The 13,015-nt window shown below is 36.6% G+C and overlaps 1 protein-coding gene across 6 annotated transcripts in view; it reads right to left on the bottom strand.

Moving 5' to 3' along the window:
• SEMA3D (semaphorin 3D) overlaps nt 1–13,015 on the bottom strand; it is a 196,929-nt gene that overhangs the window by 33,834 nt on the left and 150,080 nt on the right. For all 6 annotated transcript variants that reach the window (XM_027071779.2, XM_027071780.2, XM_053218532.1 and 3 more), the window contains 3 exons: nt 11,395–11,509; nt 10,101–10,170; nt 7,099–7,243 (listed from right to left, as the gene is read on the bottom strand). In XM_027071779.2, the coding sequence (XP_026927580.1) occupies nt 7,099–7,243; nt 10,101–10,170; nt 11,395–11,509 (330 nt within the window). The remainder of the gene's footprint in view (nt 1–7,098; nt 7,244–10,100; nt 10,171–11,394; nt 11,510–13,015) is intronic.

The raw sequence follows: 13,015 nt of genomic DNA, 5'->3' as shown, positions 1-13,015 counted from the left end.
GAAAAATGGTTTTTATCCAACGCGAGAGCTTTGCCCCTTGGCAAGGCACCAGACAGCTGTTCAAAGTTTTCTCCTCCTGCTGCTTCAGGCTGTTTTCTACAGGTTGCACTTTCCTTTTAAACAAATCATAGGACTGACTAATGTGAGGGAAGACAGGGCACAAGGAAAGACTGAACCAGGCTTCCATTTTTAGCAAACTGGGAAAAATAACCTAAATACAAAAAGGAAGTTTTTTTTTTATTTATAAAGTAAAAAAATACATGCAATTTCTTTTAGTAACTATTCGTTTTTAATTTATTTGTTTATTTTGAGAGCGGGAGCGGGCAGGGGAGGGACAGACAGAGAGGGAAAGAGAATCCCAAGTAGGCTCTGCACCATCTGAGCAGAGCCTGATGCAGGGCTCGAACTCATGATCAGTGAGATCATAACCTGAGCCAAAACAAAGAGTCGGAGGCTTAACTGACTGAGCCACCCAGGGGCCCCGAAAAATAATTGTAATTTCACAAGTGCCATTCTATCCCCCTGCCTATTCAGCTGTGAGTCAGTTTCTAAATGTGGATGAGGAAAGACTCTGTCTTCAGTATCAGAACTAGAAAGGCCAGGGGTACAAATATGGGGGTACATTTGTCTCTTTCTTCTTTTTCTTTTTTTGCAACTAAAACCCAGCTTTATTGTTGTTATATTTGAATCTTGAATATTCTGCTATGCTTAAAAGGTAAAGCAACAACAACTCAAGTTTCCTCTTTATTGTTCAGTGTCTAATACAGCGATATGTCTTCTAGCATTTGAAGAAATGCATGTACCTGTTGCAAATATCCATTCAAAATTTTATTTACAATTGGCAAATGAACTTTAACCTCTGAACTTAAAAAATGTCATAGTATGCTCCCCTGCTTGTACAAAGGTTGGATTCTGTCTACTATAGCTGGGTAGTACTTTAAAGACAACAATTAAACCAACAATTTTTGATCATTTACTTTCAAAATTAAATAGTTTAAGCTAAACTTAATTGTGCTGGACATTTAACAAAACACATAGCTGTAGCTCTGTCTTTTTTAAGGTTTCCTTTTTTTTAATGTTTATTTATTTTTGAGAGACAGAGAGACAGAGCATGAGCGGGGGACAGGCAGATGGCGGGGAGGGAGGGACACAGAATTTGAAGCAGGCTCCAGGCTCTGAGAGGTCAGCACAGAGCCCGACGCAGGGCTCAAACCCATGAACCACTAGATCATGACCTGAGCAGAAGTCAGACGCTCAACCAACTGAGCCACCCAGGCGCCCCAAGGTTTCCTTTCCTTTAGAGGAATTCTATATGAGAAAAAGGAAAAGCTCATTGAACCTAATAAGTAGCTTGGCATAAAGAGAATATTGGCCCCATGGAAAAGAAAGCCCTTACCTTTGATTTACTCTAGAGAAAAAGCTGTATGAGTTGTACACGGTGGGGCTTCTTGTTAGGCAAAGATTTGAAATGTTATAGAAAGAGAGATTTAATTATTTTACATTTGGTGGTGGTAGCTGAAAAATCACTTAACATTAAAACAATGTTAATGTTTTGTAGCAGGTCCATTAAATTAAATGGCTGATTGATATATGGATAAAAAGAAAAAGATATTTTAAATTTTTATGAAGATCTAAATTCCTAAAATAGAATTGGTAAGGAGAAATGTTTATTCAGGGATTCTTTGAGATTTAAGAATTTTAGTCAAGTTTTTACAGGATATGAGGGGCAATAAATGGGTACAAGGAGGTTAGTTTAGTAGATGTGATATTGCATGTGACTTCAGTGCACCTGTAGTAATGGAATTAGAAGAGGGCCTATAACTACTTTGTTTTGCTCCTCACCATAAAATGGAAACAGTTGGGAAATTCATGTGTAGGTTTCAACTTTTGAAAGTAAAGCTAAAACATTTAACAGCAAAAGCAGTATTTCGGGGAAAATGGAATCTAAAAATGAATTTTTTTTCATCATTAGAGGTTTAGAAATAGTCAAAAACTGCACCAAAATGATTTGAGAATAGTGAAACAGACATTTCTTAAATATTTGAACTTCAAAAACAAGTCCTTTCCACATTTTGGCTATGGTGATAGGGCTGCAATGAACATGGGAGTGCTAATCTCTTTTCAAGATCCTGATTTCAATTCTTTTGGATAAATACCCAGAAGTGAGATCATATGCTAGTTCTATTATTTATATTGTAGGTGGAAACAGTCTAGATGTCCATCACCTGATGAATGGGTAAAAAAAAAAAAAAGAAAAAGAAAAAAGTGATATATACCCACAATGGAATACTATTCAGTCTTAAAAAAAAAAAAAAAAAAAAAGGAAATCCTTCAACAGGTGCCCATGTAGATGAACAAAGAAGACATTACGCTAAGTGAAGTCAGTTAGTCACAGAAGGTCAAAACTACATGGGGACCCTGAGTGGCTCAGTCGGTTAGGCATCCATCTTCAGCTCAGATCATGATCTCTCAGTCCGTGAGTTTGAGCCCCGCACTGGGCTTTGTGCTGACAGCTCAGAGCCTGGAGCCTCTTCAGATTCTGTGTCTCCCTCTCTCTCTGTCCCTGCCCCACTTGTGCTCTGTCTCTGTCTCTCGAAAATGAATAAACTTTGAAAAAAAATTTTAAAACAACTACATACTTCCATTTATACACATATTCAAACTCATGAAAGCCAAAGATAAAACTGTGGTTACCAGGGGCTAAGGGGAGTGGAATGTAAGAAGTCACTAATTAATGGTATACAATTTCAGTTATTCAACGTGAAGAAGTTCTAGAGATCTTTTGCACAACATTATCTACAGGCACTACTGTATTCATAAACTTAGAAATATGTTAAAAGCATAGATCTCACCTTAAGTGTTCTTACCACAAGAAGCAATTTTTAAAGCACCTTCTCACCTTTTTGATAAGAGAATGGTTTAAAAACTGAAACTCCCTTTCGAGTAAACATTTATCAACATTTGACACTTAGGCATACATTATAAAGTTCCTTATCAACACCGAATAAAACTACCAAGTAAATCTTTTAATAATAAGTCAAATATCAAAAATGAAATCTGCCTTTAAAAATCTTCCTCCGATTCTGAGGTTTCGAGCAGCCTGCTACCATTGGCCTGACCTCAGCTTGGTTTCCATTTTTGACCCCTACTACCTGCTATATTGTGGATTCTGCCATATTTTATTTCATTTGCAACTTCTTATTCTCAAGGCCTAAAGTTCAATAACGGTTGAAAAAGTCCACCTGAACAAAATACAGTTTGTTCAGAGATTCAGTTTGGACACCAGAGGGCAGGAGAATCCCTTGAAGTGAAGGGATTCTGTGACTGTGTCCTTGTCATTCACGAGTTTCCAGGCTTATTGACATTGTAGAGAGTAATGATATCGTCGTAAGGCCAGGAGTTTAGGTTTGACTTTTTGTCACAGGAAGCACAGGATTCTGTCAAAAACTAGAAAATTAAAGTCGCTGTGGCACCCTGAGAGTCTTCGTGTTTATCTCTCTCAGTGACAATGTCAGCAGAAGGCCCTGCTGGGAGCACAACTTTAGAAGCAATCTGGTTAACAACATGAGGAAACGTAAACGCAAAGAGGTTTTTCAAATAATCTATTTTAAAAGGTTTAAGCGTAAAGTGGCTTTTAGGAAAGATTCTGACGTTTCGTAGCCAGCAAATTATTCAGCAGTGCTTTTATTAAAGTCAAAGATGTGTCCCCAGAATTACAAGAAAAGAAATGACAAGCGCAGTAAGGTTGCAAAACGGCATTATTATTTGTGCAGGGAGCAGATCAGTCCCAGGGGAAACAGTGTGGGGTTCAGTTTGGTTATTTGCTTTGATCTCATTGAAGGTAGAGTGCTGTGGAGGTTAACAGCATTTGATTTGGAGTCAAGTAGAGCTAAGTTTGATCCCAGTCTTACCCACTTCAGACCAAGGAGAAAGAAACCCACTTGTAACCAAAAGTGTAATGCAAAATAAACAGCTTCTCCCAATAATTATGAGAGTCGCTTTTTTTTGTTTAATGTTTATTTATTTTTGAGAGAGAGACAAAGCACAAGTGGGGGAAGGGGAGAGAGAGAGGGAGACACAGAATCTGCAGCAGGCTCCAGGCTCCGAGCTGTCAGCACAGAGCCCCACGTGGGCTCGAACTCACTGCCTGTGAGATCATGACCTGAACTGAAGTTGGAAGCTTAACCAACTAAGCCACCCAGGCACCCCACCGATTGTCGTTTTTGCATCTCTAAATTCTATAACAAGGAGATAAACTTCCTGATCAATGAGAATGTTGTTCTGCTGGAGTCTTTCTGGAGCCTCTTTCCATCTCCTTTACCAATACTGGCCCAATTTCGGGCCGTGAGTGAGTTTATAGATCTTCCTTGACTTACAATGGGATTATGCCCCCATAAACCCATTGTAAGTTGAAAATATCATAAGGCAAAAGTGCATTTATTATACCTAACCTACTCAACATCATAGCTTAGCCTAGCTGAACTTCAATGTGCTAAGAACACTTGAATTCGTCTACGGTTGGGCAAACTCCCCTAACATAACACAAAGCCTATTTTTTTTTTTTATTTTTAAATTTTTTTTTTCAACGTTTATTTATTTTTGGGACAGAGAGAGACAGAGCATGAACGGGGGAGGGGCAGAGAGAGAGGGAGACACAGAATAGGAAACAGGCTCCAGGCTCTGAGCCATCAGCCCAGAGCCCGACGTGGCGCTCGAACTCACGGACCGCGAGATCGTGACCTGGCTGAAGTCGGACGCTTAACCGACTGCGCCACCCAGGCGCCCCAACACAAAGCCTATTTTATAAAGAAGCATTGAGTATCTCATGTACTTTATTCAAAACTGTACTAAAGTGAAAAACAGAATGATTTCAAGTGTATTTTTGTCTACCCTTGTGATGATGTGGCCTACCAGAAGCTGCGACTTTTTGCCAGGCTCAGCTTCACGAGCCCCCTCGTACTGCATCTGGCAAGCCCAGGAAAAGATCAAAATTCAAAATTCTAAGCATAGTTTCTACTGAATGTGGATCCTTTTCTCACCATCATAAAGTCAAAAAAATCAGAAGTCAAAACTACTTAAGTTGGGGACTGTCTGTAGTTACAAGATGTAATTCTCAAAGCTTTGCTACAGATGTGAATATGTTCACATATTTTAAAAAGCATAGGAATTTCCTGAGGAACACTGACATTGAGTAAACATAAAGGAATAACTCAGTTAAATGGCACTTTCTTACGCCTGCTACTATTTTTCCTTTTCTATTGTTAAAAAGAGGGACACCCGCGTGGCTCAGCTGGTTAACAGTCCAACTCTTGATCTCAGTTCAGGTAATGACCTCACGTTTTGTGAGATTGAGCTCCACATCAGGCTCTGAGTTGGCCATGGAACCTGCTTAAGATTCTCTCTCTCCTTCTCCCTCTGCCCCTCCCTCGAGTGCATGTCTGCTCTCTCTCTCTCTCTCTCTCTCTCTCTCAATAAACAAACAAACTCATGTAGAACGGCTGAGAATGTGATAGTCCATGGTACTTAACCCCATCATCCTAGGATGGTGGAATTTCCCCAGCTAGAAATCCCCTCTGAATTTTAACTGTCCTCCTCACAAAAGGCCCCAAATATATATAACAGCAGTTGAAATTCTACATAGATTCATTACATATATATCCACTACATATATACTTAATAAATATAGTCTATCATAAACATATTATTATATGTTCAGTATATACATATATACTATATATATGCAGTAAAAGATATTCTACAGAAGAAGAAAATAAATATAATTTGAGACAAAAAAAATTTTTAATATAGTATCATAGTACAAATTCTAAGAGCCTGGACTCTGCTGCCAGAGTGTCTGAATTTAAAACTCAGGTGCACTACTCAGTCGCTTTTGTGACCTTGGGCAAGTTACTGCACCTCTCTGTGCCTGATGCTGAGTAGCATAAAATGAGTGGCTGTAAAATGGCATTAATAACAACAGCACTTGCTTCTTAGAATCCTTATGAAGTTAATATTTGTAAAACCTTCAGAATATTATCCGCACACTGTAACTTACACCTTACATTACTGTGAAATTAATAAGACAAGTATAATTTTGATGTTCAAAGAAAATTAAAAATCTGAATCCTGAAAATCACATTATTTGCAAAATAATTTTTCCATCGAAGTGTGATAACCTTATAATCAGTCCAGAAAACATATTTGAAACATATTTCTATTGAGGAATTATGAAAGGGAAAATAGTCACAGTTCTAAAGTGTGTTTCCTAAATTTAATTAGGTTATGTAACAGGAAGATGAAAAGAGAAAGCCTGAAAAAGCCTGGTTACCAACTGTTTCCTGTTTCAGGACAAACATATGAAAAGACAAAATTCAGTAGAATTGGTTGGATTAAGTCAATACTTTTTCTCAGAGATTTTGAGGAATACTTTAGAGCTCCTGGTAGAAATATTCATATTGAATCTTAAGTGGAAAAAAGAGCGTGTATTTCTTTATATTTTATCAATTAACCAACCTTAAAATATTTAAATAACTTAAACTGTTTTAATCACATCAACAAAACAAAACAAAACAAAAACTTGCCATTTATAATGCAAATACAGATTTCACACTGCAAAGTCTTTTTTTTTTTTAACAGATGCAACATAATAAAGAAATACATGAACTATTGGAATTGATGTTGTCTTTTAAAGTAGAAACAAGGACCCAAAGACTCTACCTATATACAGAGCTGTAAGTGGGAAATAAATATTTAGTTGGCATTTTCATTTAACTTGGAATATTTGTCATTCTACATATTGAATCATTTTGATGATTCTGTAGACTTATTGAGGACAGGCACTATATTTTCAGCATAGCCTGATCCTTATGATATAATCATTGTTTCCTGTAGTATCTAAAGCTCTTACTCAAAAGGGAAAAAAAAAAGTTAAGTTCCAATGAAGGATGGAAATGCTAATGTATGACTGTAAATAAATAATAGGTATTTTCAAAAGCACAGCACATGTTGCTGTGGTGAATGAGCATAGTTTATTATAATAGAATTGGAAAGAGGATATGGGCTTATAAAAATAATTTGATTTTTAAGTTGGATACATACAGTGCCAGGTCGGGGATAAGGAATTCTTCCATCGTACTGCACCCAACGATGGTCTGCGCTTTCCTTATGAGCATATGGACCATTAAAAACTGCTCTGATGTCAGCCATGCTGTACACACAAACAGCGGAGCCTTTGAAGATGGAGCTGAAAAAAAGCAGAATGGTCCAATCATTCATTGTACATCATTCGATGCACATTTATTGAGCACATATTATAACCAGGTGTGTGGACAAAGTAATGCGGCACATTCCATTTGATAGGTGCTGCAGACAAAATGTGTGTATATGCCCTTAAGGAGCTTATAAGCAAGCAAGCCTGAAAGAAGTGTGACAGCAGTTACCTTACAGATGATTGTAGTGAGCTAAGCAAGCATGCAATGGAACTCCAACACAAGGCTGTCTGGTGAGTTTTCAGAGTAGATGGCGCCTACACTGACACTTGACAGATACATAGGAGTTCCCTAGGAAAACTGGAGGATAGAAGGAAATATGCAGAAAAGAGTATCATATTTATAGACATGCTTTTGAATTTCATTTGAAGTTTTTACGGCCTAATGCCTCCCAAAGAACTTCGAAAATAAAAAGTTACATCACCTACTTTTTTAAAGAGGAGCATTTTAGATACATAAATAATAAATATCTCATTTGTGTTTTCTTTTTTTTTTCAATGCGTGAGCAGGGAGGGGCAGAGAGAGAGGGAGACACAGAATCTGAACCCCAACACAGCTCTTGAACCCATGAACATGTGAGATCATGACAAAGTGATATGCCCAACCAACTGAGTCACCCAGGTGCCCTTCTATTTAAGTGTTCTTACAGTGAGCAAATGGCCGTAAATATTGACTATTAAGAATTTCCTCATACAATTTTTATTAATTTAAAAAATGTTGAAACTCTCTTTTGCTTCTTCCCTAATCTCTGTATTTTTTCCTGAATTTATGTATGTACCTTATCTGACCCTTAAAATTTATCTTAATTACACAGGACTGGATCACACATAATTAAGAAGCAGAAAAGCTCCATGAGGATTCCACAATTTTTTGCAAATTAATGGTGAAAATTGTTAACACTGTCATCAGATGTTTCATTTTTGTTTTATTTCTGGAAAATAAAAGACATTTTCTCTGCATCTAAAACTTTTGGTGATTCCTATTCATAAAAACGAGATCACCCTTTAGGAGCTAAGAGACATATCATCTCAGCACTATACAAATGAGCCAAAGATTCTCTAGCTTGACCATTAATATTCTTGGAATGACATTAATGGGAAACATCCGGAGCTGATGGCAAACAGGCAGCTGGAAGAAAACTGGCTGCTAAGAAAGAAGGTGACGCCCCCTAAAATCACATCATCCGCCTAGGATATCCTAAAGGAATGATCGTGCATCATGCTTTGTGGTATTGCTATTGTTGCAGATTCACTACATCTTCTGATTGGATAAAAGATGTGCCATGCATCCCAACGTTACCTCAGTCGTCAGGGCGCCATTCAAAATAGAATAATAAAGTACACCAAGAACAAAGAGTGGACTTGTAACTTCGCACTCTGGGTGGGCAGAAACTTGGTAGGAGAAAAAAGATAACTATCTCGGAGCTGTATTTCCCTGGCACATATCGATGCCTTGTGTGTGGAAAACACAGTGACTTCAAAGACAGTTCTGTGAATGGAAAGATGCCAAGAGAACCAGGGCTGAGATACTTAACTTGAGTGACTCCAGACACTTACTTGCTCTTCCTGCATCTTTTTAGTTCAGATATAAATGAGCAGAAAAATGGGAGTCCAAATGGCAGCTTGTTAGGGTATCTTCTTTATTTTCATTTGAAATATTCACATTCTATATCGTATAATTAGCCAAAGAGCATTTTGTGTTCTGACATATGATGAACACTATTGGTATAAGGCAAACTAAGTGAAGGCAATTTTCACAGAAAAGAAATGATAATGTGCCTACAAACTATTTTAATAATTTTTTTCAAAAGGAGGCAGTAGGCCCATTTCTCTATTACCAACACCACCAATACTTCCAATACTAATATCTATATAAATATTCATAGCAGAGCTGCGGAAAAAGTAAAAAAGTAGTTCAAAGAAGGTATTGCAGTCAGCAATATGTAACAGGAATATTGTAAAAGGCGTACCAGGGTCAAAGGTAAGGTACTGAATTAAACAAAATTAAATTCAAATAAAATTATGTAAGGTCCCTATATTTTTTGAGAAAGATTCATAGGTGCTAGGGCAACTTTTAAGGAAGGAAGTCACAGAGTCTCAGAGACAGGTGCAGGATAGTATTATATAGAAAGAAGACAAAAACACAGCGGTGGAAATTAAGAAAACACCTTCAGTTCTAGTGCCATCTTTACTACTAACTGGCTCGTCTTCTTTGGGCAAAGTCACACGAACTTCCTTTGTTTAAGCTAGTAGAGCAATAATGATATGGTGATAACAGCCAAACTCCCAGCTTTGTAGGGTGATGGGGAAGCGCACGTAAGATAGTATGGGAGGACATTTCAGAAGTCCCGTCTCGTGATTTCAGCCAAACCAATGACTAAGACATGTATTTCTTTAATACTACTTCTACGTCATGCAGCTTGACCTATTTACTATGGTTAGTATATGCACACTCCTTTGTACCCAGTAACTTTCGTCTGGGAATTTAGCTCACAGATATACTTGCTCATACAGAGAACAACATGTATACAAGCTTAGTCAGTGAAGCATTATGCATACCACCAAAGCACTAGAAATAATGGAAACGTCTATGTATAAGAAACAGGCTAAATAAATTGTGGTGGTTGATATAGGAATACTCTGCTGGAAGAAAAATAACCAAGAGACATTTTATGTATTGATATTAAGAGATTTCTAAGAAACACTAAGTGAAAAAATAAAATGAAAAATGGGGTATTTTTTCTCACACAAAAGGGACAAAAAAACCATACAACTGTGTTTTCTTACATATACATAACAATTCTATAGAATTACAAGCATTTTTTGAACTTACCTGGTTGTGGTGAAGACTCCATATACTACAGGATTTCTTTCATCTCTTGTGGGGAGTAAGTAAATATCCTCTATTAATGGGAAGAAATAACGATTCATTATATTTTTATATTTCAGTATTACATGTTTGCTTTTTCTTTCAGCATACAGTATTCCTGAGACTCTGCAGTATATAAAATACTGTAAAATAACAGTGAAAGTCATTACATTATGACAAGAAATTAAAGGTTAAAGACTGGTTTTCTCACTAGCTATGTGACACTGAACTGGATATCTAACCTCTTAGATGTTTACTTCAATCACCCATAGATGGGATGATTTGCTTGATAATCTCCATGACTATTTCCAATCAGAAGTATGTGATTTCATACAGAATAAAAATTAAAAACCTAGGTTATTTTTACCCTCCAATGTAAAAAAAAAAAAATCTTGTCCTGTAACTGTGTCAGCTTACTAGTAATTTAATTATCTACTTGCTAACAATATAAAATGGCTACACAAGTTAATTACTTGTGCAACATTACTTATGTAACAACTTGCTCAGCATTTTCTAATCACTTGCACAGTATTGATACCAAAATATGTGTAAATAATATCCTTCAGAAGATTTTTTAGGATGTGAGCATACTTATATACACCATGAAAGATCAGCCATGAATATTCAAACAACACCAACTATATACATATATATATATATACACTTTATATGTTGTATGATAAAATCATTCAATGATAAAATCATTTTTACACTGCATGGCAAAAACAAGTTTAAAAGATAAGATTTGATGATGCTAACTTTATATATAACTGAAAACATCCCTTCTAGAATTAGCTTTGAGGCGAGTAAAGAAGGGAAATGAAAGTGAATAATCCGTCTAACACTTTTCTCAGTATTCTTTTTCTTAACAAGTGAGAGGGAGCGAGTTCTCCCCATCTCCTGTGCTCTCCAGCAGAGGGCACCCGCAGAATAAAGAACCCAAGTTCTTGCTACCTATAGACTGCTGCTCCTTCCAAAGTAAAATGCCACATGGAGAATGGATGGATTCTATAGAACCATTGCTAGTAGCTTTGTGTCTCTTGCTGCGGCTTTGTTTCCTTCATAACTTTGAGAACGCTTACGAAAAGAGGAATTGCTTCATTACAATATGCTCTGAGACCTAGAACACCTCCATGTTCTTTGTGTGTATGAATTTAGTAATAACACTCCTGCCAGCTGTCCTGGGCTGAAGTAAAATAAATGCTGAATTTATCAGGCAGTAAGACATTTTCAAGAAAAAAAGGAGGATGTGACTTACGTAGCTCATCAAAATGAGTATCGGCCCCATCATTTCCAGGAATTGAGCAAATCAATCTGGCTTTAAGAAAAGTTGTCCATTTGTTTATCAGGCTGCGCTGTCCGCCAACATCATTCTGGAAAAAAAAGAAAAGGAAAATAATAGAGATACAGATTTAGTTAATGTCTTTGTTCACAAAGACAAGGAGCCTACATATTTAGGGCCTTGAACTTTGAAACAAGGGAAAAGGCAGTTTTGTCTCTTAGTATTACATGCTCTTCTCATGGTTAAATGAATATAATTCAGCTCTCCTGGATGGGTAGAGGCTGGCAAGGCAATCTAGTAAATAAGTGAGACCTGGAATCAAATCTCACCTCTGTCAACGGTTGCCCCATGGCCTACAAAAGGCTATGTAATTCTCCAAGTCTCCACTGAACAAATACGATTAATGCCTTGAAATTAGTTATTCTGATGATTAAATGGAAAAATTTGTGTACAATGCTTAGTAAAGGGCCAGACAACTTGTGTTCAATAAATACTAGAACTGACTTGTATATTACACATATGAGTAAGATCATTATGATCTTTAGAACTATGCCTTGGTGTAGACTTTCAAAAGTCTTTTGGTGCCCTACTAGTTAAACAGTAAGGCAACACAAACATACATATAAAACCAATCTTGTTTTAAATGCTAACTGATGTATTTCCATACTTTTTTTTTACTCTGAAGTATTTCATTAAAAATGTTCTTTAGACACTTACTAAACATAAGCATTTAAATCAATTCAATAAAATAAATAGGGCAATGCAATTCAACAATTCACCATTAAAACATCCATTTCTTATTTTTAATTTAATATGTCCCTAAATATGAATACAAAATTAATACAATTGGTATTTGACTAGATCTGCTAAGTTTACAATAAGTAAGATGAGAGTGTTTCATGAAATAAATATATTAAGTACTTAAACTCAACTTTCAAAAATTACTTTCACAGCCATGATTTCCATTAATGCACTTACATTTAAATGTAAATTATATAAACATTCTTATCCTGCATGCAATCTATGTCTTACAAATTTAATACAAAGTTCACTGTCAAATACTAACTCTGAATATTTAGGAACTGTATTCCCTCTGCTTTGTTATCTCTGAAAATTAAATGCAATTTATAAAAAATAGTATCTTAATGACTACTCCAAACAGGAGAATTCAAAGTCACAGAAATAGTTGCTATATTGAAGAAAGGGGGAAGAAGAAGGGAAAGGGGAAGGAAGACAGAGATCCCTTTGAGTGCTAACTTGGGTGATGGGGAAATCCAAATTCCATGTGATATAATCTTAGTAACAGAGCAAATCTCAGAAGTCTACAGAACTGTGGGAGAGCCGCGAAGGCAATGAGGTCCCTGAGACCACAGACCGTAACTATCCTTATAGCCTCAGCACCTAACACCAGAGGCACACTGGGACACCCAGAGTGAATGAATCCCACTTTATAACCCTCTCTGCTACACAACTGAATACTTTTCAGAAATAGCTCTGTATAAATGAGTAATAATTTTTACTTCCTTGATTTGTTCTTTAGGCTTACAACGATGTAAAAAAAAATGAAATTTAAAGACACTGAAATTCAAGAAAATAT

Source organism: Acinonyx jubatus, chromosome A2, assembly GCF_027475565.1.
Source record: "Acinonyx jubatus isolate Ajub_Pintada_27869175 chromosome A2, VMU_Ajub_asm_v1.0, whole genome shotgun sequence".
Lineage (NCBI taxonomy): Eukaryota > Metazoa > Chordata > Mammalia > Carnivora > Felidae > Acinonyx > Acinonyx jubatus.
This window is presented reverse-complemented; position numbering and strand designations above follow the sequence as displayed.